Raw genomic sequence first — 26,856 nt, 5'->3', positions numbered from 1 at the left:
GAGAAGGACAGCAGAGGCAAGTTTTGGGCTCCCTGCCTGTGTAAGAGAACAAGATCTGAATCGGTCTGACCCCACGCCCGCAGGGAAAGAGCACCCTTGAATCTGACCTATTACTTCCACAGCAGATGGTCCAAAGGAAATGTACAGGCATTTTACACAAACATGCATCTGAAAATGAAATTTGCAGTAAAATAAACACACACTTGGAGAGCACTTTCTCTTCTTGCCGCATCTCATAACTGACTCCAATGAAGTAAATCCTGCGTCCCAGGCAGCAGCTGAAGAACTGAGGGAAAGACCACTACACCTTTCAAACATTAACTCATGAGTTGTGCTGGGTCATCTGGCACTGCAATCCCTCCAACAGACTGTAAGCTCTTTGCTTATGGCTTGTCTCCTTGCCTAGCTTGGTGCCTCACTGAAGGAAGCTATTATGGTGTCCCCACTTCCCCCAGGGAGGAACCATCAATTATGTTTGGGTCTTCTCTCCTCTCTGCTTCCACTCATATATAGGTGTAAAAAGCATAATAAGACAGCAGAAAATAAAAATGATAACATATGGAATCTAACATATGCATCCACTGAGTCACAGAGCTAGGTAACTACCTACACTAATCCTTCCAAGGATTCCGTGAGTAGTTATTTCTACTTTACCTCTATTTTATAGGTCAGGAAACTGAGAGGGATTTTTTTTTCCTATGGGCCCTGTTACAGGTTGAATTGTATACTCTCCAAATTCAGATCTTGAAGTCTAACCCTCAGTACCTCAGAATACGACCTATTTGTAAATAGGATCATTGCAAATGTAATTAGTTAAGATGAAGTCATACTGGCATAGGGTGGGCCCCTAATCCAATATGAATGGTGTCCTTATAAAAAGAGGAAATTTGGATACAGAGCCAGACATGCAAACAGGGAGAATGCCATGTGAAGATAAAGGCAGACAGCAGGGTAGCACTTCTAATAGCCAAGGAACACCAAAGATTGCCAGCAAACCAACAGAAGCTGGGAAAGAGACATGAAAGAGATTCTCCCTCATAGCTTTCAGAAGGAAACAGCTCTGCTAACACCTTAATTTCAGATTTCCAGCCTCCAGGACTGTAAAATGATACATTTCTGTTGTTTAAAGCCACCTAGTATGTGATACTTTCTTATGGAAGCTCTAGGAAACTAATACAGTCCCTCAATGAGTTCTTAGCAAAGCTGGGATTTGGGTTCAGCCCTTCTGATTCTCAGTCTAATGCTCTTTTCTTCATAGAGCAGCTGTCTCATTTCCTGAGGGGAAGTGACCACTTCCATCTGATTAATCAGGGACTGCCTCCTGGAAGAAGTGAGCTTTGAGCTGTGCTTGAAGGTGAATAATGTTTTGATGTGTGGAAAAGAGAGTGGAGACAGAGGGTCACACCAAGGGTTAGGAAGGCTCCAGGCAAGTTAAGGCTAGAACAGAGAACCCGTATAAGGAAACATATCTGGTTAAAACGTTTGCATATGCTGAGTACTAGCGATATGGCCTCGCAGTGTTTTATAAATCTGCTGGAGATAATAGTTGTGGCCAATACAAAGCCATTTAGGATTTCTGTGAACCTGAGTGTGCCAGTAATTAAAGGGTCAAGCTTTTGTGAAATCAAGTTTTTTCTTTGCCTTCCTGATAAAGGCAGGATGGGAAGTAGAGAGAGAGAAGTTTCATGAAATATATCAAATAGCCCAGTCCTACTGCTAGCAGACACTTCTCTCCTGAGTCAGTTACTTGAATCTTTTGCTATTACAAGTGATCCTCTGTCTCTGGAAGATCTTTTTGTGTACCTCAGTTAAGGTAAAGATATTAGGCAAAACATTTGAAAATGAAGTTTTCTTATCCAAAACAGCCAAAGAGAAAATTTTCAGAAAGTGTTGAAGGGACTGGCACAAATAAATGATTTTGGTTAAACTGATCCCTGGGATATCCAAGCATAAGATCGCAGATGGGGCTGGCTGGTGTGGTCCTTTAAGAGATCTCAACAATGACTTGTTGTATCTCAACAATAAGCCCAGAAAATGCTTATTCAAATGGAGATAAAAACGTGATGCAGCCAGCTACAACACTTTGTTCATTTATCTGCTTTGGACTCAAGGGTTTATATATTGAGAATCTACATCTGTTAAAGGTCATCCCCTACTCTCCAGCATGTGAACCAGGCCTGCCAGCCCCCTGGTGACAAGCATGTTTAATTTAATTGCAGGCTGCCCTCTTTGCCAGCTCTTTTTGACTGAACAAGTGCTGGCTTTTTCACCCCTGCCTTAATTTGTGGTTGCAAAAATGCTGTAATCCTGATGCAGCAGCTGAGAATGGCTCTCAGATAATCACTCTGCAAAGCAGTATCATTAGCAATATGAATGCTTGCCAGTGGATTGCTATCATTGTGCATGTAGTAATCAGTGCTGAGTCAGAATGGCACAGATTTATAAAAAAAATACAAAGTGTGCACCAAGAAAGGGTTCCACACAAACTATCCTTCCCTGTCCCTCTCCCAACTGTGCACAACATTCCCTAACTCAATTTTGCTACCATCTGCACTCAAATAACTAGGGGAGTAAAATTTTGCTTCACTGTCTAGAAAAAATGTGCATTATATTTTGACAGATGAAGAAGAGCTGTTTGAGAGTATTCGTTCTCAGATTCTTCTTTGCTATGCTTGGGTCACAGGGAGCCCTGATGTGACACATGGCAGTCTCCCCTCCAACAGCTTGCTGTTTCCCTGGGTTTCTGTTATGAAGCTAGGCCCAATTCCACTGCTCTGGGACCAAAAGGCCTTTCTTTCTTATTCTAGCCAAGGGAATTGTTTTTTGTTTTATTTTGTTTTGTTTTGTTTTTGGTGGACAGTGAGGAGCCCAGGTTGCTCTCCCGGCTCTCTAAGATCTGATTTTCCCCAAATCTTCTTCTTTATTCTATATCTTCTCCACAGACGAAGTTCTTAGGAACAACCTGGGAGACTTGCAGACCAGGGCCATGAACTTCCCAGGGTGCAATGGGGAGAATTCAAGCTGGTAATATTTCTTGTGTTTTGGAAACGGAGTTTCGCTCTTGTCACCCAGGCTGGAGTGCAATGGCGTGATCTCAGCTCACTGCAACCTCCACCTCCCGGGTTCAAGCAATTCTCCTGCCTCAGCCTCCTGAATAGCTGGGATTACAGGCATGCGCCACCACGTTCAGCTAATATTTGTATTATTAGTAGAGACGGGGTTTCACCATGTTGGCCAGGCTGATCTCGAGCTCCTGACCTCAGGTGTTCCATTCGCCTGGGCCTCCCAAAGTGCTGGGATTACAGGCGTGAGCCACTGTGCCTGGACAAGCTGACCAAAATTGATTAACAGGGTAACTAAAAAATGCAAAGTTGTCATTAATAAATGTGAAACTGAAAAAGCCAGTCCTTCAGGATGAATCCCAAGTGGTTAACTGGACCAGTTGCTAACTAGAAGTCACAAGGAGTACTCTGAGTTCCCAGTACACCCACACCTCTGTTCAAGTTTAGAATTTTCAGAGCTCACCTGAACCAACCAATCAGGGATCATCTGTATTGACCAATGAGGGCTCAGCTGTATAAACCAATCAGAACTAAACAAATTTGAATCTTTCATTTGCATAAACAGACATGACTAGGAACTTGGGTGGGGCTTTTGCTATAAAACCTGTATTAAGGTAAACAAGCCCCATTATGTATGTTAGTACATAAAAGCAACTCTTCAGCTCTGAATCTTCTTTAGGGCAGTTACAATTTTGCAGTGGCGGTTTCAATAGCACATAGCCAGTAAGGGGTGGGCTCAAAAATTTAACTAGGTTCATATACTTTCCCCTCGCATTTATATAGGTTTTCTTCCTATTACATGTTCTTTCTGACCTGACATATCCTAGAGCTTTTCTAACTTTGGATGGATTTGTTTGGCCCAAATGGCTTGCATCTGCCCTATTAAAGTATACAAGCCCCGTGAAGAATTTTAGTGCATAAAAGCTACTTTCCGGTCTGAATCTTCTTTAGGGCAACAATTATTAGCAAGTAATTTTAAAGAATAATATCTGTAGTTAAAATACAAAATGAAAATATTTGCGAACTTTTCCATCAGGTTATTAATTATTCAACATGGATTGTAATCAAGAATGTAGTTAGAACTAGAAGAAACCTTAGAAATCAATCAATCTGGCCTTTCATTTTACATAAGCAATGTAATCCTGGGAGAGTCAGGTGACTTTGTCCGAGATAAAATGGCTTAAGCTGGAATTCACATTCAGGATTAGACCCCAGGTTCAATAACTCTTTCACCACACTGTGTCAGGGGGAAGCTTCCAGCCCCTCATGGAAGAAGACTGTATATATCAGATAGTCTCCCTAGATGTTAACTCACCAGGCAACACTGACTACCAAGTGCTGCCCATAAAATTGAGTAGCCTTGTGGACCACTCATACACAGTGATTTATTCAGGGAAACATCAATCTGACAGCCAAAAAACTTGAAAATTTTAGTCATTATTGAACTATTTCAATAAACATCAAAGGAGATTGCCATAAATAAAAAACCCAGTGAACTTTCTTAAACTTCTAGCAAAAGAAATTGTGCCAAAGAGTTGGCTTTGATCTTGTTGATTGCAAATAATGAAGTCAAATTAGTAGTGAAGGATCGTATTTTCACTACCATGAAGTTTTTCTGGTAATAGGTAAGCACTAGATGGCAGGCAAGCCGTTGGCTATTGTGTCTCTTTTTATGATGGATATAAGAAGAAAGATGTTCCCTTGACTGTAATCTGGAGTGCAAAAGAAAAAAAAAATGGAGTTCATCATTTCATGCTCTAACAAATTAGTGAACACAGTTATAAATCCTTGGAAATGATTTCCCTGTGAAAACGATTACCTCAACTCTGTTGCAAACGCCATCTTCATTTTTACATACAAAAAATTAAGGTGAGAAAATGTTTAAAACTAATTAGATTCCAGGAAAGCCAATTAGGCAAGCACTAATTCTATATTTAAAGGAAGATAATGGATAGATTATTATGACAAGATAAAGATGGATAATGGAAGAGAAGGAATCACAGCATAAGAAATACCACAAAATGCATCAGGTTTCTTGAAGGTCATCGCCACCCAACCCTCAACGTTCTCGCATCTCCATTGTCAGTCTCCACAGACAATTAGGAGTTTTTCCTTGTAATTTTTTTCTTTTTTTTTTTTTTGAGACGGAATCTCGCTCTGTTGCCCAGGCTGGAGTGCAGTGGCGCGATCTCGGCTCACTGCAACCTCCGCCTCCCTGGTTCAAGCGATTCTCCTGCTTCAGGCTCCTGAGAAGCTGGAATTACAGGTGCGTGCCACCACGCCCGGCTAATTTTTTGTATATTTAGTAGAGACGGTGTTTCACCGTGCTAGCCAGGATGGTCTCGATCTCCTGACCTCGTGATCCGCCCGCCTCGGCCTTCCCAAGTGCTGGGATTACAGGCGTGATCCACCGCACCTGGCCTTTTCTTTTTAATTTAACATAACGGAATAGAGTCAAGATAGACACATTTCTTTTTCCTAAACAGTATCTCTAAGTTGCTGGAATGCTACTTCTAAAATAGTGAATAATCTGATCTTTACTTTGAATTCCTAATTCATTCCTGTCCACTTTTTGTAAATTTTTGTTTGTACTCTTAATCTTAAAATGTCATTGCGCCTTTTTTGAGTTGCGTAATACTGATATGGAAAGGAAGGGCATGGTCCCTTTAAATGGTACCGAAGCGGAAAGAGAAATACTGGGTAGAGGAGGGCGTGGTCCTTGGCTAGGGGTCCGCCCCGAGCCTGTGCCCACGGACCTAGGTGAAGACAGGCATTGTTTTTTTCCCTGACCAAAGGTTGCATTTCCCAAGACCTTCTTGGCCTGCCACGCCCCCATCCTGTGCCTATAAAAACCCCCCCGAGACCGGCCGGGCGCGGTGGCTCACGCCTGTAATCCCAGCACTTTGGGAGGCCGAGGCGGGCGGATCACGAGGTCAGGAGATCGAGACCATCCTGGCTAACACGGTGAAACCCCGTCTCTACTAAAAATACAAAAAATTAGCCGGGCGTGGTAGCGGGCGCCTGTAGTCCCAGCTACTCGGGAGGCTGAGGCAGGAGAATGGCGTGAACCCGGGAGGCGGAGCTTGCAGTGAGCCGAGATCGCGCCACTGCACTCCAGCCTGGGCGACAGAGCGAGACTCCGTCTCAAAAAAAAAAAAAAAAAAAAACCTCGAGACCGTAGCAAGCGGAGACAGAGACAGCTGTTCGTTCAGAGCTTTATGCTGCTGGAGGAACGCGAGAACGAGGACTAGCACGCCGCTGGCAAGTTATCTACTGGCAGAAAGAAGCGAAGCTCAGTCAGAGCAGCCAGGAGGATTCGGGCTGTTCAGCAGGCTTTTTACAGCAGGAGAAAGCTTTGCTTCTCCACTGTTTGACATTTTATGCCTGCTGCGTTCTGAAGACCTTCTACTCATTCTCCAAACCTACCTATCCATAGACCAAGAGCTTGAGAAAAAGTTACCTGTTCTTACGGTAGACGATTTAATTGAGGTGTTTAACATAAGCCGCCTACAGACAACGAGACAAACTGCAGGGCCCTGTAACAAGTCCGCTGGGGCTTCAGGAGTTGTAAACATTGATCCCCTAGGCACTGCCATAGCGTTACAGTACCATAACCTGGTCCTCTGTGTAGTGCCCTAGAGATTTCAGCAGCGGGGCAGGGAAGAAGCAGGTCACTGCTACATCGCATTCCCTGCGAGAAAGACAAGGGAGCTGCTCCTTTCCAACACTATACTTTTGCTATCTTTTTTCAATAAAATACTTTAATCTTCACTCCCAGGAAAATAACAGGCCACAAAGACAGTTTCTGAGATTATTATGTAATCCACGAAAGACAGCTATTTAGGCCGCGCGTGTGGCTCACGCCTATAGTCCCAGCACTTCCAGAGGCGGGCAGATCACCTGAGGTCAGGAGTTCGAGACCAGCCTGGCCAACAATGGTGAAGCCCCGTCTCTACGGAAAAATACAAAACTGGTGGGCGCCTCTATTCCGAGCTACGCAGGATGCTGAGGCAGGAGACTCACTTGAACCCGGGAGGCGGAGGTTGCAGTGAGCTGAGATCATGCCACTGCCCTGCAGCCTGGGCGACAGAGCAAGACTCCGTCTCAAAAAAAAAAAAAAAATGTTTTAAGAGTCCAGACTTTTAATAAAAATGAAGTGCTGCAAAGTTTGGAGTAACACTATTGGGCATCTTGGTTGTTTCCATACTTTTGTATATTACAGCTAGTACTGTAGTAAACATCCTTACAAATCAATTTTTAGCCAAATCTCTGTCCATTTTAAAGCTTAAATATTTTAAAATCATTTTCCATACTATGCATCCCACACTTCCTTTTGGATTTAGTTTTCTGCTTAAATACATCCTTATGTAGTTCTTAATAAGAATATATGGTGGAAGTTGAGTAAAGCCCTCAAAATATTTGTCTATGTAAAGTCTTTCAGGCCGGGCGCGGTGGCTCATGCCTGTAATCCCAGCACTTTGGGAGACCGAGGCAGGCGGATCACAAGGTCAGGAGATCGAGACCATCCTAGCTAACACAGTGAAACCCCGTCTCTACTAAAAATACAAAAAAAAATTAGCCGGGCGTGGTGGCGGGCGCCTGTAGTCCCAGCTACTCAGGAGGCTGAGGCAGGAGAATGGCGTGAACCCGGGAGGCGGAGCTTGCAGTGAGCCGAGATTGCGCCACTGCACTCCAGCCTGGGCAACAAAGCGAGAGTCCGTCTCAAGGGAAAAAAAAAAAAAAGTCTTTCATCCTAATTTTGAGTGTTAGTTTAGATAGGTAACATTTTAGATTAACAGTTATTTTCCTTTCTTACTTGGAAATACTCCACTGTCCATTTGTTATCTGTCTTTGCTGATAAAAATCTACTGGCAATGTAGTTATTATTTAGTATGTAATTTTCTCCTTTTTCTCAGCTTTTGAGATTTTTTTAGCCTTTATTTTCTACATTTTCAATATAAAGTTTCTGGTGTGGGTTTATTTTTATTTACCAGGTTTAGAATTCAATATGTATTCACATTTGGAGGATTCATGTCTTCATTTCTGGAAACTCAATTGTTATCTCTTCAAGTTGTATTGATCCACTATTTTTATTCTCTGTATGCAATTGCTATAGACATATGTTGTGGACTCTAAAAACTATTATCTTCTTTTTGATTTTTATCTAGTGTGTCTCTGTGTGTCTTCCTGTGTGAAGTGTCTGCAATATGTGTATTCACTGATTCCAACTGTGACCTGTCAAAAGTTATTTCTTGCACTGATATTATTTCAGTAATTATATATTTTATTTTCATTATTTTAATGGGTTCTTATTTATGTCCACTTGCTTATATTTCATTCTGCCTATTTTAAAATAATTGTTTTAATTATTATACCTTTATTATTGTAAGAGTTCTAAGCAAACATATACTGGTATTATAATTATTAAATTTTATGTTTATATATCTGTTTAAGTAGATAATACATTCATGTGGTTCAAAATTCAAAAGGTACAAAGAATATTCCGTGAAGTCTCCTTCCTACCCTGTCACCCAGTGCCTCTTCCTGGAGGCAAGTAAGTTACAGATTCCTTTACAAACATAAGTTACATATATTTAAGCAAATACAAACATACCTATTTTGAAGGTATTTTTATATGGCTGTATTGTTTTTATTTCATTTGTTTACTCCCTGGGTATTGATTTTGTAATAGTCTCTTCAGCATTAGCTTTTCTCATGAGCTTTTTTCCCAATGACCTTAAAAACTTTTTGCTTTATTTATTTATTTTTAAAATAAATTTTATTGCGTATATTTGGGTCTTACAACATGATGTTATGGGACATATATAGATAGTAAAATAGTTACTATAATAAAGCAGATTAAAATATCTGTCATCTCACGTGGTTATTTTTTGTGACAAGGGCAGCTAAAATCTACTTATATAACATAAAATCCTAATACAATTTTATTAAGTTTAGTCCTCATGTTGTACATTAGATCTCTAAATTTGTTCATCCTAGTATACCTGCTATTCTATGTCCTTTGACCTACATCTCCCCACTGCCTGTGCCGTCCCCTCCTCACCCCCCAACCACTGTTTCATCCTCTATCTCTGTGTATTTGAGCTCTTTTTTACAAAAACCCCAAATATTCCACATATAAGTGAGATCATGCAGTATTTTTCTTTTTTGTGTCTGGCTTAGTTCACTTAGCATAATGTCCTCCAGGTCCATTCATGTTGTGGCAAATGGCAGGCTCTCCTTCCTTTTTAAGGCTGAATATATATACCACATTTTCTCTATTCATTAATCTGTCAATGGACATGTAGACTTTTTCCATATCTTGGCTACTGTGAATAGTGCTGCAGTGAACATCAGGGTGAGATATCTTTACAAGGTGGTGGTGATTTCTTCTCTTTTGGGCATATACTCAGAAGAAGGATTGCTGATAGTTCTATTTCTAACCTTATGAGCTTTAGAATTAAAGTTTGCAGGCTTATGTGAATAAAAAATGATCTCTTTCTTTCTCTTTCTCTCTCTTTCTCTTTCTCTTTTTATTTCTCTTTCTCTCTGTGTCTCTTCTAAGTTCTTGTCCAGTAGCTTGGTGCTTACATAAGATTGGCCTTTTAGGGCCATAGCTTAAAACCTACCTTTTGCACTGGGGGACTGTGACTCCTTCCCTCTAAAAATGCTGTGGATGTTAGAGGTTGCATAATGGTGCAGTGAGTGACCTGGCACAGGTCCAGCTCCCTAGGTTTGAGCCACTCATAAGCCTTTGGCCCAGCAGCGCCTCTCAGCTTTTCCAGCCTCTTTTCATGCCTGTGAAGTCCATCTCCAGCCCCTGGTTTTGAGCAGTGAGACCCACTCCTTTCTCCCTGCTCAGGGACTTTTCTGGTGCCGGCTGCTGCCCCTTCTTGCCTCAGAATCTGGAGCCCAGCAAGACCTCAGGCTCAGCTTTATCCTACAGGAAAAGTCTCGTCTTATTTGTGAGCCTTATTTTTTAAAACTATTTCTTATCACTGATTCTGACAGTGCTATGCATTTGGAGTGGTGGCCCGGGGATATGCTTGCTCAAATCCTGAACATAGAGCATCATTTTCACCAGAAGTCAGTATTATTTTTCAGATAAGGAAATGGATATATAGAGAGATTTGTTGATTTTCCCCAGGCTATACAGCTAGGAAGAGTCAGAATTGGAAATAAATAGCAGGGAACCAGCCTCAGAGGCAAGGCTTTCTCCATCGCTTGGTGATGAAAGTTTCTCAGTTGTGCTGGTAACTGTGCTAGGAGATGTATACTCATGTAGTGGTCTGGCAGGGCCAGATGGAGTTGCTACCAAAGTCTAAAACCAGGGTTCCAGATCTTACTGGAAGGTTTTCACCTCGTTGGAGGTGACATACATACATATGTATCACACACAGAGATACAGCAACTACAGGAGAATTAGGATTAAATTATGGATATTAATTAAAGAATAATAGAAATTGGGTGAAAAGAGATAGTGGAGAGTATTGGAGCAGATTTATGGAAAAGTTAGGACCTAAGGAGATCCAAGAAGAAAGGGCACATTTTAATTGGTCAGGAGCAAAAGGGATGAAATGGAAGGTGGAAAGAAGAGATTAGAAAAAGGTCAAGAAGAGAGACTAGGGAGCTGTGAAGTCACTGCAGAGAGAGGAGGGAGGCTGGAGGGAATGTGGGAGCAGAGGAGAGTGGGACTGATGTCAGTGGAAGATGGCCCAGAATGTTAAGAAAAACAAGGGAAGGTCCACAGTCAAAATAATTAGTTCCTTTAACCCTGGAGGGAATGAAGAGAGAAGGTCCTTGAGGAGACAGAAGCAGGTGTTTATCTCCCAGGTTGTGACTGTTTGTTATGATAGTTAGAAACTCAACATTGTCCTAAAAGTCTCACAGAGGAGGTCATGGCTCTAAGTATCCCTAACCCTGATAAAGCAAAAATAAGCTAACTATTGCTAAAATAAAAACCTACAAAAACCTATAAGCTTTTGCCTTCAAGAACTTATAAACAAATAAGCCATCAAGAAGAAAAACTGAAGCTTATGGGTCTGGCAGTAAGGCCTCTGAAGTTGTTTTTACACCAAGCCTTGTTCAGGTTTAATCAGAAAGTCCGTTATTTGTGTTATATTAAGTCCACTCCAGCTACTGGGTTTTATAGAATTTGGGGCTGAATTGACCAGAAATTGCAATATCTAGAGATAAAGTAAAGCTGGATACCCACACCAATTTTACTGAAATTTTACAAAAATGAGTGATTGAGATCTATCACTTAACTATTTATTTTAGGCTACACTATGCAGCAAAAATAATTACATTTTTATTTTGCTTTATAACCATGTAGACCCAATAAAAGATTACATTAAGCACCGCCCAATCCCCAACTATGTTGTGCAGTAGATTCTTCGTCCACCAACACCATCATCACCACCAACAGCATCACCACCACCACCATCAACAGCATTCTTGATTACAACTAAAATGCTTCATATACATAGGATTGCAATACACAATTCCTTGGTATCAATAACTTTACAATCTACTTAAGAAGGAAAGTATCCATAAATATAAATTAACACTATTTGGAGGTATAGTTGGCAGATGAGTAGGACAGTGACTACCTGGGATCATAATTCAGGGGAGGGAGTGGTGTCTGAGGGCCTGACCAATTGAAGAAGGCTTCATTCATTCTTAATAGGTATTTGTTGAATGAATGGATGAACACACATCTTTGGACCAAAGCACAGCTTTCAGGATGCCATTCCACTTTTTCCCAACACATCAAATATATACTACATAGGCTCTGATAAGAGACTTCTGCCTACTAGGAGCCTCTACTTCAGCTCCCTGATCTGCCTCTGGTTTTTCAAGAAAAACCTAAGTCCATTTATCTTCCTTGGCCATCCATAAATGAATCTACCAGCACCTACATTATAAGATATAGTTAACTCATTCCTCACCAGCCCTTTCTTTGCATGCTTGGAAAGGTCTTCAACTTAAGATTGTAATAGAGCAGGAAACCTGAGAGCTTCTGATAGAGTCTCAGCTATGTGCCATGACTAAAAGCTTGCTGGTGCTCAAGGTAAGTAGCTTCTTTCAATGGGTCTGAACAAATTATTCCTAAAAGAATAAAACGTCCCTTCCCATCCTCATCCTCCTCTCAGCCACCACTAGATAGACACGGAAGAGGATGCACATCCTTAGCTAAGAATGCAGTACACCCATTGCAGGAGCAGCAAACCTCAAAGACTCTCTTCGTGTAGCTAAAGGAAGAGTCATAAATTAAGTAGATATGGCTCAGCCTTGGGTCTAGTTCTGATTTTTGCCAGTTCCAGAAAAAGCTGTATTTAGAAACAGGAGATTAAAATTAGAGCCTTCTTACATTGCTAGTGGGAATGTAAAATATTGCAGCTATATGGAAAATAGTTTGGCATTTCCTCAAAAAGACAAACATAGAATTAATATATGAACCACTAGTTCCACTCCTACATATGTACACAAAAGAATTGAAAACAGGGACGCTGATGCTCATATGCCAATGTTCCTTGCAGCATTATTTACAATAACCAAAGGGTGGAAACAAACCAAATGTCAATCAACAGGCAAATGAATAAACAAAATATAGACTACTCATACAATGGAAAATAATTCAGCCATAAAAAGGAATGACATTCTGATATGTGCTACAACATGGATAAATCATGAAATTACGATGCTTAGTAAAACAAACCAGACACAAAAGGTCAAATATTATATAATGAAACTTATATAAAATATCTAGAATAGGTGAATTCATATAGACAGAACATAGATTAGAGCTTAACAGAGAATGGAGAAGAGGGAAATTAGGAGTTATCGTTTAGTGGGTACAGAGTTTCTGTCTGGGGTGATGAGTAAACTTTAGACATAGTGGTAATCATTGCACAAGATTGTAAATGTAATTAGTGCCACTGAATTATACACTTAAAATGGTTACATGGCAATTGTTATGTTACAAACACACACATATGTATCTATGACTATAATTTTTTTAAAGTTTAAAAAAGTGATAGTGGAAGAGAATGCATTTGTGACATATAGAGTGGGTTTTCTCAAACCAAACATAAAATATGTTGCAATAAATAAATGTAAAATAAATTCAACTGTGTTAAAATAAAAGGCTTCTGTTATTTAAAACACAACAAGAAAACAGGAGATTAAGAGGAATTAATCACTGCAGAATAATGCGATGTCCTGGAAATAGAGAATGTCTTTTCCTCTTTGTGGGTTCAGGCAGTCTCAATCCTGAAAATGGTTGTTTGTCCTGTGAAGAGTGTATGTGTGCACAGTTAGCTCACCATTTGGACAATCAACAGAAGAATCTGGCATGTGTGGTTCACCCTGTGGTGCTTCCTGAACTCTCTTTAAGCTCCCACAAAGTGTACTCCAGGTTGAATGACCCGGACTTGGAGAATTGTTCTTCTGGGAGGTGTGGCGGATCCCACTGTGAGAAAGAACCTGCAGGAAGGGGCCAAGGCTTCCTGAAAGGTACATGAAAATTGTCTGTAATTAAGTGGTTGTTGGCCGGGCATGGTGGTTCATGCCTGTCATCCCAGCACTTTCAGAAGCTGAGGCGAGTGGATCACTTGAGCCCAGGAGTTTGAGACCAGCCTGGGCAACATGGCGAAAGCCTATCTCAAAATAAATAAATAAATAAATAAAGTGGTGGTTAGGAGCACGTGGTTCCAGCGTCAGACTCCCTGACTTCCCACTTCTAAGAGCTATGATAACGAACATATTGTTTAGCTTCTATCTACCTTGGTTTCTTCATCTCTAAGATGAGTATCATGATAGTACCTATCTCACAGGGATTTGGTGAAGATTAAATTACTTAAGGTATGGAAAGCACCTAGAAGTACTTGGCACATAGAAAGCACTTAGTAAATAGTAGTTCTTAATATGAATTATCTATATGTTGGAGGTAAGGGTGACCTGAAGGGAAGAAAATCAGGTTAGGACAAGGGTGTGCAATGAAGGGAACCCCTGTAAACAGAATTCGTGGGTTATGAACAGCTCTAAATACACTGTTCTACATTAATTTTTCTGAATTATCTGTAACACTTCACTAAGCCTGAAATTACTACACAGTCTAGTATAAGGTAGGGGTGTTATGAAGAATAAAGGATGAAGACAGTAAAGGAAAGTGGGGCCTACCCTGCAGAAACTCTCCCCTTGCCCCAACAGTCTCCTTTCCATGGGGATGGCATCAGAGTTCCAGGAGAGAAGAGAGCAGGGCACATGTTGGGGCCAGGAGCATGCAGAGGCACCCATGAGAGGCACTCACGTACCTAGAAGAAGGCTGTCGTGGTCCCAGATTTGCTGGGGAGCACTGTTGGAAAAGGAAGGGATGGAGAGGGGAGCCTGGGTTACTTGGGAAACATTTTCTTCATACTTCTTCTCTATATCTACCTGCCTAGCCATGTGAGCTCGCCAAGCACTTAAGAGCAAAACCCAGTCCAGGATGAGTGTTCTGGTCTCCTCCTTCCAATAAAAAGTGATTATTGGCAGCTCTCACTTTAATGCCAGCTCACCAGGAAGTCAGCCCTAGTGAGGGCATGTGAGAACTATAGAAGGATTGGTGGTGTGGATTTCTTTTAAGATATTGCCCTTCACTCTCCTTCTCCACCATTCCCCCGATCCCCATTAGATAAGGGGTTTGTTAGTCAAACCATCAGGTAGAACATTTCAAAGGTCACAAGACAAAAGCAATTACCAGTACATTTTTGTTTCCAATTGCAGATTTATTTCCACACACAAAAAAAAAATCTATGTTGAAGTTACAGGATTGCCATGAATGCCACACACCTTTCAGACTAAGCAGAAAGCCCACAAGAAAAGCACAAAATGAATGCACTCAGCTGCCCCTGTCCCCCCCACCCTGGTGACTGGGGAAGGACAGGCAGAGCCATCTAACAGGGGAGCTGAGTCTTTGGGAGGATAGGAAAGCCCAGGGTCAAGGGAAAACAACACAGACACTACACAGGGGCTTTCAGTGAGACAGGGATAGATCACGCCGGTGGAAGGAAGGCCCTAGCGTCCCTCTTCTTGCCCAAGAATAGCACACCATTTGTGAGTTTGCCCACTGTGTCCCCAACATCAATGCACAGATACAATTCTATCAGCAAGATCACAGAAACGTAGTAAGAGCAAAAGGCAAAGCAGTCTGGGATTATGGGTTGATTTTCAGCCCAAGACACAAAGCCAGCTCAGACTTCTGAATTTTTCCATCCTTGTTCACGTCGCAGTGACGCAAGAGAATCTCGCGGAACTTATCAAGGTCCACCCCGCTGATGCTGGGCTGAGGGCGACAAAAGTAACATGTTAACAGGCAAACCAATGGTGTTCCCACCCTTTAACACCCTCTCTGATGCTCCCTAAGCTTAGGGTGTCCTGCCTTGAAGGAGAGAGGCCACAGGGAGTGAGGGAATGAGTCTATCGCCTCATCCCACCAAATGCTGCCAAGGATAAGTTTTCTGCCAACAGCTTCATTTCTCAGCATGTCCCTTCAGGCCAAAAAACCTTTACTTCCACATCACTTCCCTGCAGTTCTTAGAGAAAGACTGCCTTATTAGCAACCATAGTAAAGATACTTTGCCTCAAAGTAGGCAATTATGATCATAAATTTCTGCCTTGCTGCACTGATGAGAGAAGACACATTTCATTATCTCCTTGTAGGAGATTTTTGTGCCTCTGGTTTTAAAAAAAAAGGTTTTACTGAATGTAAATTTAAAACATGTGGTTGAGCTAGGGATGTAATATTTACTCCAAGGGATATGTTAGGGGGCAAGAAAGAATGTTAGCTAGAAACGTGGTACATGTTAGCTAGGAAAAGTTTTTTACTTCAAGCTCAAAGGCCTGCAAAAGTGAGGAATGCTTTAACAAATTGATTCTCCATAGGTTATTTCATTTAAGCTTCACAATAATGCTGGGAAGTAAATAATTCCACCTCTTTTACAAATTAGGAAACAGAGGTGCAGAGAAAGCTTAAGCTTCCTGCCAAGGTGGAAAGTTGTGGCAGCATTTTTGAGCCCAAGAATAGTCCAACAGTCCTCTGACAATTGGAGACAGTCCTCAATAGTCCTCTGATTCCAATTGAGTGCTCATTGCAAAATTTCATACCATTCTCATGGAGAAAAGGCTGGTCTAATGAACTACATGGGTGCTGATGCATCTGTGAATAAACGTCAAAATCAAAGAGCCCATCCTTCAAAATGGATCTCACGTGGTTTACTGGCCCTAAATTTTTTTTTTTTTTTTTTTTTTGAGACGAAGTCGCAGCCGCCCCAGCTGGAGTGCAGTGGCAGTGATCTCAGCTCACTGCAACCACCGTCTCCCGGGTTCAAGCGATTCTCCCATCTCAGCTTCCCGAGTGGCTGGGCTTACAGTCACCTGCCATCATGCCTGGCTAATTTTTGTATTTTAGTAGAGATAGGGTTTCACCATGTTGGCCAGGCTGGTCTTGAACTCCTGACCCCTGGTGATCCACCCACCTTGGCCTCCCAAAGTGCTCGGATTACAGGAGTGAGCCACCGTGCCCGGCCACTGGCCCTAAATTTAAAATAGATCCAAGTGGCCCTTTTTTGACTAGAGATGACAGCTTACTCAAGTTCCCTGAAAACCAGCACCTTTTTCTTTTTAGGGCTTTCAGAGCTCACCCGAACCAACCAATCAGAACTCAGTTAAATTAACCAATCAGGACTCAGCTCTATTGACCAATCAGAACTTGGCTCCAACAACCAATCAGAACTAAGCAAGTTTGAATCCTTTATTTGCACAAACAGAACTAACTGGCAACGTGGGTGGGCACTGACTTTGAAAAATCCAAACCCCCTTTTGTTCTCTGCACCCTGGTTTACAGTGAAAAGTGTGTCCTCCATTTTCCCATTTTCTTTTCTTTTTTTTTTTTTTGAGACAGAGTTTCAGTCTTGTCACCAAGCTGGAGTGCAGTGGTGCCATCTCAGCTCACTGCAACCTCCGCCTCCCAGGTTCAAGTGACTCTCCAGCCTCACCCTCCCAAGTAGCTGGGATTACAGGTGCCCACCACCACACCCAGCTAATTTTGTATTTTTTTAGTAGAGACAGGGTTTCACCATGTTGGCCAGGCTGGTCTCAAACTCCTGACCTGAGATGACACACCTGCCTCGGCCTCCCAAAGTGCTGGGATTAGAGGCCTGAGCCATTGTGCCCAGTCCCGTTTTCAAACTATTAACGGGAATAAAGCCTTTCCACCAAATTCCTTTTCAGAAAACTTCTGTTCACAAATCTAAATTTAAAAGTCAATGTACAGAGAGAAAAACAAAAAACAAATTTAGTCAAATTTCCAAGCCCCTTGATTATTGGAGTAGTTTTATGAGTGAATAGAGAAGGCAGCGACCCGCAGGTTTGATTTCAGGGGCTCTGGGAAGCACTCTTCGTTACCCAACCCTGCCCCAAGGTTTTCTCGCTTCCAAAAACAAAATCACTAAAAACATCATCAGTAGGGGAAGAAAAAAAAATTGTTCCTTAACTAGCCAAGCCACGTTAAGACTCGTTAATTTGCACTGTCCAATGGGGTAAATGACTGACACCAAATCTATTATTGATAGCAGGTTTAAAATAGGAGGAAGGAGGAAAGAGCAACAGAAATTGGGATCCAGATGGCAGAGCAGGAAAAATAAACACCAGAGTAGGCCTGGTATTCAGAGAGATATCAGGAGCTGAAAGTCTGGGACCAGAAGATAAACTTGATCAACTTCACTCTTCTGTGGAGAGTGGCCTGAATGATTAGACTCTGAGGCCACAATGTAACTCGACCTTGTCAATAGGTTCTCTTGTAGTTCTCTGCCAGTACCAGGCAAGTATAGATGTGGCCCAAGGAAATGTGGCTCAAGGAAATGTGGCTCAGAGGTCCTGAAAACAGCAGGCTGCATTCTGAGACCCACTGGTGGGAGTTCATTTGTTGTACAGTGCAATGTGGGGATGTTTGCTTTTCAGCATCTTCAGTGACTTGTTGGTAAAACTTTTCTCCACTAAACGGCCCCAGGATCCTTTTGGCAAATCCCATTATTAGAAAATACTCAAGTGGTAGTCATTTACACATTAGTGTGAATTAATTTGCCAATGTATTTACCTCATTCAAACTATTCTAAGTTTGTTTTTGTTTTGTTTTGTTTTCTAACTGAAGAATAATGGACTTTGTTTCCCACCATAGTAATTATTTCCTTCAAGTGAGTAGAAAATATTTTTGGTGTATGAATGCATGTGTGTTAGGGGATGTGGGAATGAATGTGGATGTATGTAAAGGAAGTTCCTTTGGACCTTGTGAGTTATGTTTTTAATATTGGGCAACTCAATATGAGTCAGGAGACCTAAATGCCACAGCTCAAAAATGCACGTGTCACTGAAGACAAATCACCAGAAACCTTTAGAGCCTCAGTCTTAACAACAGTTTTTATAACAAGTGACTAATATAAGTGCAGATAGGTTCCTGAGGTAAGAGCTCTAAATATATTAACTCTAATCTTCAGAACAACCCTAGGAAGTTGTATCTACTTTCATCATTAATTTATAGATGAGTAAACTAAAGCACAGAGAGGTTAATTAACTTGCCCACTGTCACACAGCTGACACATGTCAGAACCAAGATACAAATCCAGGCAGTCAGGTCCCAAAGTGTATATTTTTTATCACTACACTGTATCATAATCTTCCATGTAAAAATGTAACTTTTTCCTCTTTCATCTCATAGGACAGTGTGAGAGTGAATCTGAAATAAAATTGATTGAAAAATGCTGACCTGTCTCCCTTTAATCCTAGCAATAGGGGGACCTTTGGGGCTGGCCTTCCCTTCCCAATTCTTGCCCATAGTAGGTGCTCAATTACATCTATGAAATTAGTGAATGACTATCCTCAAATGCAGCCTTCCTGTTTTTGTCATACACCTACCCTTTCCTGTACATTCCAATTCTCTTAAAATAATTAAAGTTCATATCCAAGTCCTCTGTTAACCAGCACTCCACAAATCTCTATCCTAGAGTCATCATGACTCCAACACTGGACCGTATTCTGACCACTAGAGGAACTGAATTAGAGTTTCACTGATGGTAAGTGCATTTTATTGTAACCCACTTAAAATAATTCTCTACCAATCAAAATATTTAATTAACCAGAACCTTATTCTCTAACCATGCAAAATTACAACATGTTTTCTGTCTCCAGTTTGCTATTTATTGGCCACACTGGTGTTTGAAAACATTGAGGCGACAGGCAGAAGTTAAGACATTATTGCTTAAGATATCTGTCCAGGTCTCCACCAACAAGCCTCTGCTTGTTTACAAATTATCACCTGCCATTGCTTTTTAAAATGAAAATAAGAAATTACATTGGTGTTCCTTTAGGATCACTTTACTAGGCAAATGGAAATGTCTGCTCAGATACTGGGAAGTCTCCTAGAGAGTGGTGTACCCAGCAGTGCTTTAATGTGAGAAGCTCCAGGAAGAACCTCTTCAATCTTTCAACTTTCTTCCCATCGCTAGTTTCCACCACATTCTTTTATATCTAACAAAAAACATTCTTTTGTTAGATATTCACTCTTTGGGATTACATTTTCTTCTCCTTGCCACCTATCCTCTCTTTTCAAAGTTTTTCATCACCCAAGAGATGGCAGCACGTTAAGTCCCTAACATAATAATGCGAAAACATATAGTATATATACCAGAATCCTACCTTCCCTGATAGACAAAGCTAGGTCAAAATGAAGTCATCAGCAACTTTCTGGGTAGTGAGGGGAAGAAAAGTCAGGTTTGAGGAAAGGCCGTTGAAGAAGGAAATGGGAAAGCACACCTGCTCTTTCTTCAGATGTTTGCTAAAACTTGACAATGGATCCCAGGAATTTTAAAGCACGCAAACCACTTGATTTAGTAATTTTATTCCCGGGACAAGGCCAAATATAGAGAAAGATCTTTGCACAAGGATATTATTGCATTATTGTTTTGAATCGCAGACATGGGAAACCATCTAAATTATTAGTAATAGGGGAATGTTTAAGTAAATTATGATCTAACCACAGGTGAAATATTATGTGGTTACTGAATGACTGTTAATATTATTCTGTAATAGGCTATATATAGTATACTCTATATTATATATAATATACTATGATATTGTAATGTCTATTATTCACTATAATCTCAACCATATAAAAACATACATAGGAGAAAAGTCAGTTCACAGTCAGTCTGTTAGAACATAGAGGTTATGCTTCTGTTTTTTCTGGTTTCTGGTTTCTGGTTTCTGATTTCTCTATGATGCAGGTATCATTTTTACAATTTAAAAGTGAAAAGAAACATTTTTGCTAAGGGCTAGCTCTTTAGAGAGGCACATGTTAGATTCAATTCTTTATTGAATCTATCAATAACAAGAGGTATTGTCCCCTCTTGCCAATCATCTTCCTGTCAATAGCAGAGAAAAAGCAAATGGGGTGTCCATCAAGGAAAAGAAAGAACTTTAGGGAGGACTGTGGGCAGGAACTCCCATCACTTCCAGACAGCCAATGTATTTGGCTTCCGATGTTACTGTTCATATTTCTACCTTCTCTTGGGAGATCTGGAATTTCTTGCCATTCTACTTTCTCATTTAAGCTGTAGATTCTTGTGTTGATTTTTATGCTGCTCTAAGTGAGCTACGGGCTGTTAAAAAGTTTTGTAGGCCAGGCAGAGTGGCTCATGCCTGCAATACCAGCATTTTGGGAGGCCAAGGTGGGCAGATCACTTGAGGTCAGGAATTTGAGACAAGTCTGGCCAGCATGGCGAAACACCATCTCTACTAAAAATACAAAAATTAGCTGGGTGTGGTGGCGTGCACCTGTGATTCCCAGCTACTCAGGAGGCTGAGGCAGGAGAATCACATGAACTCAGGAGGCGGAGGTTGCAGTGAGCCAATATTGCACCATTGCACTCCAGCCTGGGCAACAGAGTGAGATTCTGTCTCAAAAACAAACAAAAATCTTGTACAGAAATTATTGTGCATATGATTAACAATATTGTATGGTATACTTGGACATTTGCTATGAGGGTAAATGTTATGTTAAGTGCCCTTGACATAAAACAAAACAAAACAAAACAAAACAAAAAGACAAAAAAAAGGTGGAGGGGGTTGGCTAGAGAAATGTTTGCAGGTGATGAATAAGTTTATGTCATTGATCATGATGATGGTTTCATGGGTGTATACTTACCTCCAAATGCATCAAATTGTATACATTAAGTATATACAGTGCTTTTTTAAGTGTCAATCATATCTCAATACATTTGTTGGAAAAAAAGAAATCATGTTTATACCTCAAAGACCTGCAATCTTATCAGATTGACAGAGGAAAGACTTGGGTGCCATTTTTCAGAGCTTGGGGAATGGGGTGTTTTGATAACCAAATAATCTTGTTCATGTAAAGTCAACATATGCATCATATGATTGTCCAAGAATTAAAAGACTATAAGATAAGCTTACTTCAGAGTTATTACTGCAAACACCAAAAACCCTGACCTAGACTTTGTAACTGGGCCAGCTTCCTGCTGATCCCATGGTATATGCTCTCTGACAGTTTCTTTTAAAATAAATTCTAAATACTGATTTGTTTACTTCTCCCATGGCCCTTTTTTATAAAATGAAAATAAAGAAAAAAGTCACAGGAAAGACTCTGTTTATAAAGCCAAGAAATATGAAATTCAACTACTGGTCATCCTTTGACTACAGCATACAAATTATATGGTGAGTATTTTTAAAGAAACCTAGAAGACTAAGGAAGATCCAGTAAAGATTAGGAAAGACACAGTAAACGTATGCACCTTCAATTTTCGGAGGAGAACATTAATAATGAACTACTGTGTACATATGTTTTAGCTCAACAAATCATCTGGAGAATCCCAATAAATTCCTTTTGAATTACTGACCACAGTCTGACTTGGTCTCTAGGAACTAGCTCTGTCTCAAATTGGCTGGTGCTTTCACTGAGAGGTGCCTTTCTGCTGCCCCAGCAGCTCCACAGAAACAGAGAGGCTAAAAGGGGCGAGGATCTTCACCTTCCCATAGAAGTGATATAAATCCATTGAAGAACGAGGCTGATCTCTGCTTCCAACTAATTTTTTGCATGGTCTAGTATTTTTCCCATCTCTTTCATTTTCTCTGGAAAAAATGTCTTGTCTGCTATGTTGTTGGTTTGGATTTTACTTCTATCTCTCCTACTGGCCTTTGGAAACCATTGCCAAACTCAATGACAATTGAAAGGCAGAGTTATTGAAGATTATTAAGATTATCCAGATTCAAAAATCATGACTTTTTAAGAAGGGATCCAGTAAAATTACTGGTTATAGATATCTGGGCTTTCTCTTACAAAAATCATATGGAAATAGCAATGATCATAGTCACTAAAGTTATGAGAGCTATATCACTTTCCAGATCAATATGTGATGTAGCTAGTATTTTTTGAGTTTTTAGTAATAATTTATTACCATGGTATTAATTAGTGAAGTAGCACAATATTAATTGCCTTATACAGATTTTCCTCCTGTAATCTTCATGACAACTTTATGGAAGTAGGATCTATGACAATTTCCATCTTCCAGATGAGGAAACTGAGGTTTGGAGATGCAAAATGACTTGCCCAAGGTCTCATTGGCAGGGAGTGGTAAAATCAGACCTGGAACCCCGAGGGGTCAGCCTAGAATCCGAATTCTTAGCTTGAATTCTCATCAGCTTCTTAACTTTTACTTGCCTTTATTTTCAACACTTTTCTATAGTATGCAGAGATAATTTTATAATCAGAAAGGAAGCAAAAATTTTCAAGCTATGCATTCTAAAATATGTTAGTTAATTGCCATCTGACATAATCATACCTATCTTTTAGATGTTTTCTTTTGCACTGGCTTTTTTTACATTATTGTTTTGGACAGGATTATCCAATAGAATGGCATAGCCATGCATTGAGCAGATGATTCCTTTTATGAAATTCTCTTTCAAATGCTAACTATTCTCAGAAATGTACTCCAAAGATTACAGCAGCTTTGTTCCTTTTTTTTTTTTTTTTTTTTTTGAGACGGAGTCTCGCTCTGTTGCCCAGGCTGGAGTGCAGTGGCCCAATCTCAGCTCACTGCAAGCTCTGCCTCCCAGGTTCACACCATTCTCCTGCCTCAGCCTCCTGAGTAGCTGGGACTACAGGCACCCACCACCACGCCTAGCTAATTTTTTTGTATTTTTAGTAGAGATGGGGTTTCACCGCGTTAGCCGGGATGGTCTCGATCTCCTGACCTCGTGATCCGCCTGCCTCTGCCTCCCAAAGTGCTGGGATTACAGGCATGAGCCACCGCGCCCGGCCGCTTTGTTCTAATAAAATAATAAAGACTATTACTTTATTGATATCCCAGGGACTGTGATCAATGTTTATGTTATTTCTAGTCAGCACACAACCCTGGGAAGTAAATATTGTAGTGCCCATATAATGGATGAGAAGACAAGTATCAGAGAGATTGAGTAACTTGCCCACACACATACAGTTCATAAATGGCTGATCTGGAATTAAAGCTCAGATCTGTCACAGTCCAAAGCACTGTCTCCCATTTTACACGGCCTCATCTACAAAAAAATATTCCAATCAGTTCTTTTCACAGTGAGGGAAAAGAGAAAGAAGCAAAGAGAATCAAAATGAGGTTACCAAAGAGGAGGAGCAGCAGCCACCCCCAACCAAGGCAGCCCCTCTGGAAACCACCCGTTCAAATTCTGTAAATCGGATGTATTCTGATTCAAGCAGAGCTTAATCCCTCAGCCCAGCCCAGCTGCCTCCCACAGCCTGGCGAAGATGTGGGATGCCACAAGACTGTTGTCAGCAACAAATGACACCTCTGACCTGAGAAAAAATTGTTTCCCACAAGTTTGAGAGTAAAGAAAAGGGGGAGCAAAGAAGAAGGGAGGTTGATTTGGTTAATGACTGATTGCTCACTGTGGCTCTGCATCCACACTCACAGCTGGGCTGTATGTGTGGGCCATGGAAGAGAAGAAGGCCAAAACCTCTGTGGGGGGTGGTGGGGTAGAGTGCTGTAAGGTTCCAAAGCCCCCAGGCTCTACACTCAGGCAGTCACTGCCCCTGGCTCCAATGCATAAGAGGCCAGACAGCTCTCAAAAACAGACTGACCATCCCATTCATTCTCTCAAAAGCAAATTAAAACTCTAATTTAGCAAATGCTGCCATGCAACTTTAATATCCCATAGATAATTGCTCAGTTTCTATTACAGAAGCCATTCTGACATTAAATAGATAATGAGTGAAATGGGATTTTCCTCTAGCAATCAATAGAAAAAGCAATACCACACCAATACTCATCAGTTATTCTGGCTGTGCAAATGTCTGTGAAATCTCCAACAGGAGCAACAAGTGAATGAGGAAAAGAGGAGGCAAGGGACCCACTGGGATAAGAATAACAAAAGAAAGGAATCACAGACGATGTCTCATGAGGCTGATTAGATGTCAGAAAGGGTTTTATCCATGCCTGCTCTATTACAGTACACAAACTCCCTGGAGATTCATGCAAAAATTGATATTTGCACATTTTTCAGCTGCAAGGTTCCATAGTGTTAATCTGATTTTCAAAGAAGTCTGGAACTCCACAAACAGTTCATAATTGCTACTCTAATTTTTTGCCATCTGGCCTGACCAGAACACAATCATTGTGTTCTGAACAAACCTCAAAAAATCCCTAGGGATACAAGACTACTAAATTCATTGTCGACACAATCCCATGGAAAAGGAAGAATAGGAAATGATCTGCTTAACTGGATCATGTAGCTGGTCAATACAGTTCAACAGGACCTCGAAGAAGGTTTTTTAAACCTTGTCTATCCTACATAAAACAGCTGTGTGATGTAAATATAATCTAAATTTCATCCGCCCCAACCTCAGCAATGTCTTAACCGATAAATAACCATCTTAGGCTAGGTATTAGAGAAGCCTCTTAGTTAAAAAAAAAATAGAATTCTGAAGATAAGTTTTATTACATGAAATTCAATTAAATGTTTTAGTTATTCTAATAACCAAGTCTAAGGGGAAGAGGGACTTTCTGTAACCAAAAAATAGAACAGAAAGATATTCAGTGGCACTGTGCTCCTTTGGTAAAATAGATGGCCTTTAAATGATGGTAAAAACATACTTGTATGATAGCTTCATGTAATTTAAACTACAATCTTAAGAAAGCGAGGGAGGTTTGTTGGGTTTCATAGCAATTCAAAGGTTATTAAATAAACTACATCCCTAGATTTTATCTTTGACATTAACCTTCAGTCTCACTGATTCCCACAAATAAACAATGGAATAAATCAAAACAACAACCCCACTTCATAATAAGAAGAACGTGCACTCACCTGGACAAGCTCCATCATGTCTTTGACAAACCCATCCACTTCTGGGCCTTCCAGGGCTCCTGTTTTACTCTGAAAGAGAAAAGATCCAATTGCCCAAATATCAGTTTCTTAAGCCAAAAAGCAAGGCAATAACTTAGATAAATAAACCGTATCAGTATTCTTGTGTGGCCGCAAATAGATTTAGAAGTGGCATGTTCCAATTTATGTTCTCCATGCAGGACATGAATGTTCCACATGAATTAAAATAACTCATTGAAAACAGCTCCATGTAACCAAATGAGAAGTCATACTTTTGAGTTCCTCGGCTTTTGCAGATTGCAGTCGTATGACATATATTGCCTTCATTTGCTTCCCAGGTCCTAGGCTTCAGTTCAGATAAGTGTTAATTGTACCTAATATTAATCCTTTGAGGTATAGATTGAAATTTTTTATTTTGCCCTATAATTTGGCAATGATATGTTGATTATTAAAATATTTATTTTAAATCCAGGGAGACTACATTGAATGAACATGTTAGAATTATCATTTGGTCTGTACATGAGACCCTTTATTTTTTCTAACCATTTTATAACACATGCAAATATGAACATCTATAAAATACAATACATATTAAAATATTTGTTTCTTCTCTAAAGTTCCACTATAATAATTCATCTACTCTCTTTGTGATTTCTTAATCCTGAGCCTTTAACATATCATTTTTAAAATTCCATTCCCTTAGTGTATTTACCAAACACTTATATAGTACTTGTCAGGCACTCTCATAAAAGCTTTATAAACCTGAATTCATTTAATTCTCATAACATCCCCAGAAGGTAGATATTATTATCCTTATCATCCTAATTTTACAAATAAGGAAAACAAAGCACAGGGAGGCTAAGGAACCCGCCCAAGGTCACATAGGTAATAAGCCATGATTCAAACCTAGGTAATTGGTCACAGAAGCCACGTGTTTAACCACCTCTATGCTAGACTGCCTCTCCCAGGTGATACTGTTTTCTGCTCAGAACATGACACATAATTATCTAGTCTGATTAGTTTCAGGGAAACATCCTTATAACCTTTCCCAACATTTTTTCTGCTTTTCTACTTTTCTTCCTTCTTACATCATACTATCATGTCCTTAGGAAATTCAATCTCTTTGCCATACTTTGTACTTATAATTTTTATATTCTCTCCTTTTCATCAAATAATTGGTTCTACAAGAAAAAATAGTTTTTATGATAAATAGGTATGACTTTTCCTCTATTTCTTTGGGCTGAATATTGGGTGGGAGGGTTGTATGTTTTTGTGCATGATATTATAAATGAACTCTTAGTCCTACAAGAGGGAGAAAACTTATAGTTTAGGCCCAAGGAGTCAAAAAAAAAAAGTCATTTTTTTC

The 26,856-nt window shown here is 40.4% G+C and overlaps 2 protein-coding genes across 6 annotated transcripts in view; one reads left to right on the top strand and one right to left on the bottom strand.

Moving 5' to 3' along the window:
* The window catches only part of SCGN (secretagogin, EF-hand calcium binding protein), a 66,948-nt gene that overhangs the window by 2,556 nt on the left and 37,536 nt on the right, over positions 1-26,856 (bottom strand). The window contains exons 9-10 of one of the 3 annotated variants that reach the window (XM_009450620.5): positions 25,473-25,541; positions 14,804-15,390 (exon numbers count right to left, since the gene is read on the bottom strand). In XM_009450620.5, coding sequence (XP_009448895.2) covers positions 15,262-15,390; positions 25,473-25,541 — 198 coding nt within the window. In that variant the 3' untranslated portion in view covers positions 14,804-15,261. Of the gene's footprint in view, positions 1-14,803; positions 15,391-25,472; positions 25,542-26,856 lie in introns of those variants that run through there. The other 2 variants (XM_518281.8, XM_016955010.4) reach the window with 2 other exon arrangements.
* Positions 1-26,856, top strand: part of SLC17A1 (solute carrier family 17 member 1) — a 166,351-nt gene that overhangs the window by 114,703 nt on the left and 24,792 nt on the right. For all 3 annotated transcript variants that reach the window (XR_010157586.1, XR_010157588.1, XR_010157585.1), the window contains one exon: positions 19,106-19,174. The gene's annotated coding sequence lies outside the window, so the exon portion shown is untranslated. The remainder of the gene's footprint in view (positions 1-19,105; positions 19,175-26,856) is intronic.

The sequence above is a fragment of the Pan troglodytes genome, chromosome 5 (genome assembly GCF_028858775.2).
Source record: "Pan troglodytes isolate AG18354 chromosome 5, NHGRI_mPanTro3-v2.0_pri, whole genome shotgun sequence".
NCBI lineage: Eukaryota > Metazoa > Chordata > Mammalia > Primates > Hominidae > Pan > Pan troglodytes.
The sequence above is the reverse complement of the archived record's forward strand: the minus strand, read 5'-3'. Positions and strand labels throughout refer to the sequence as shown.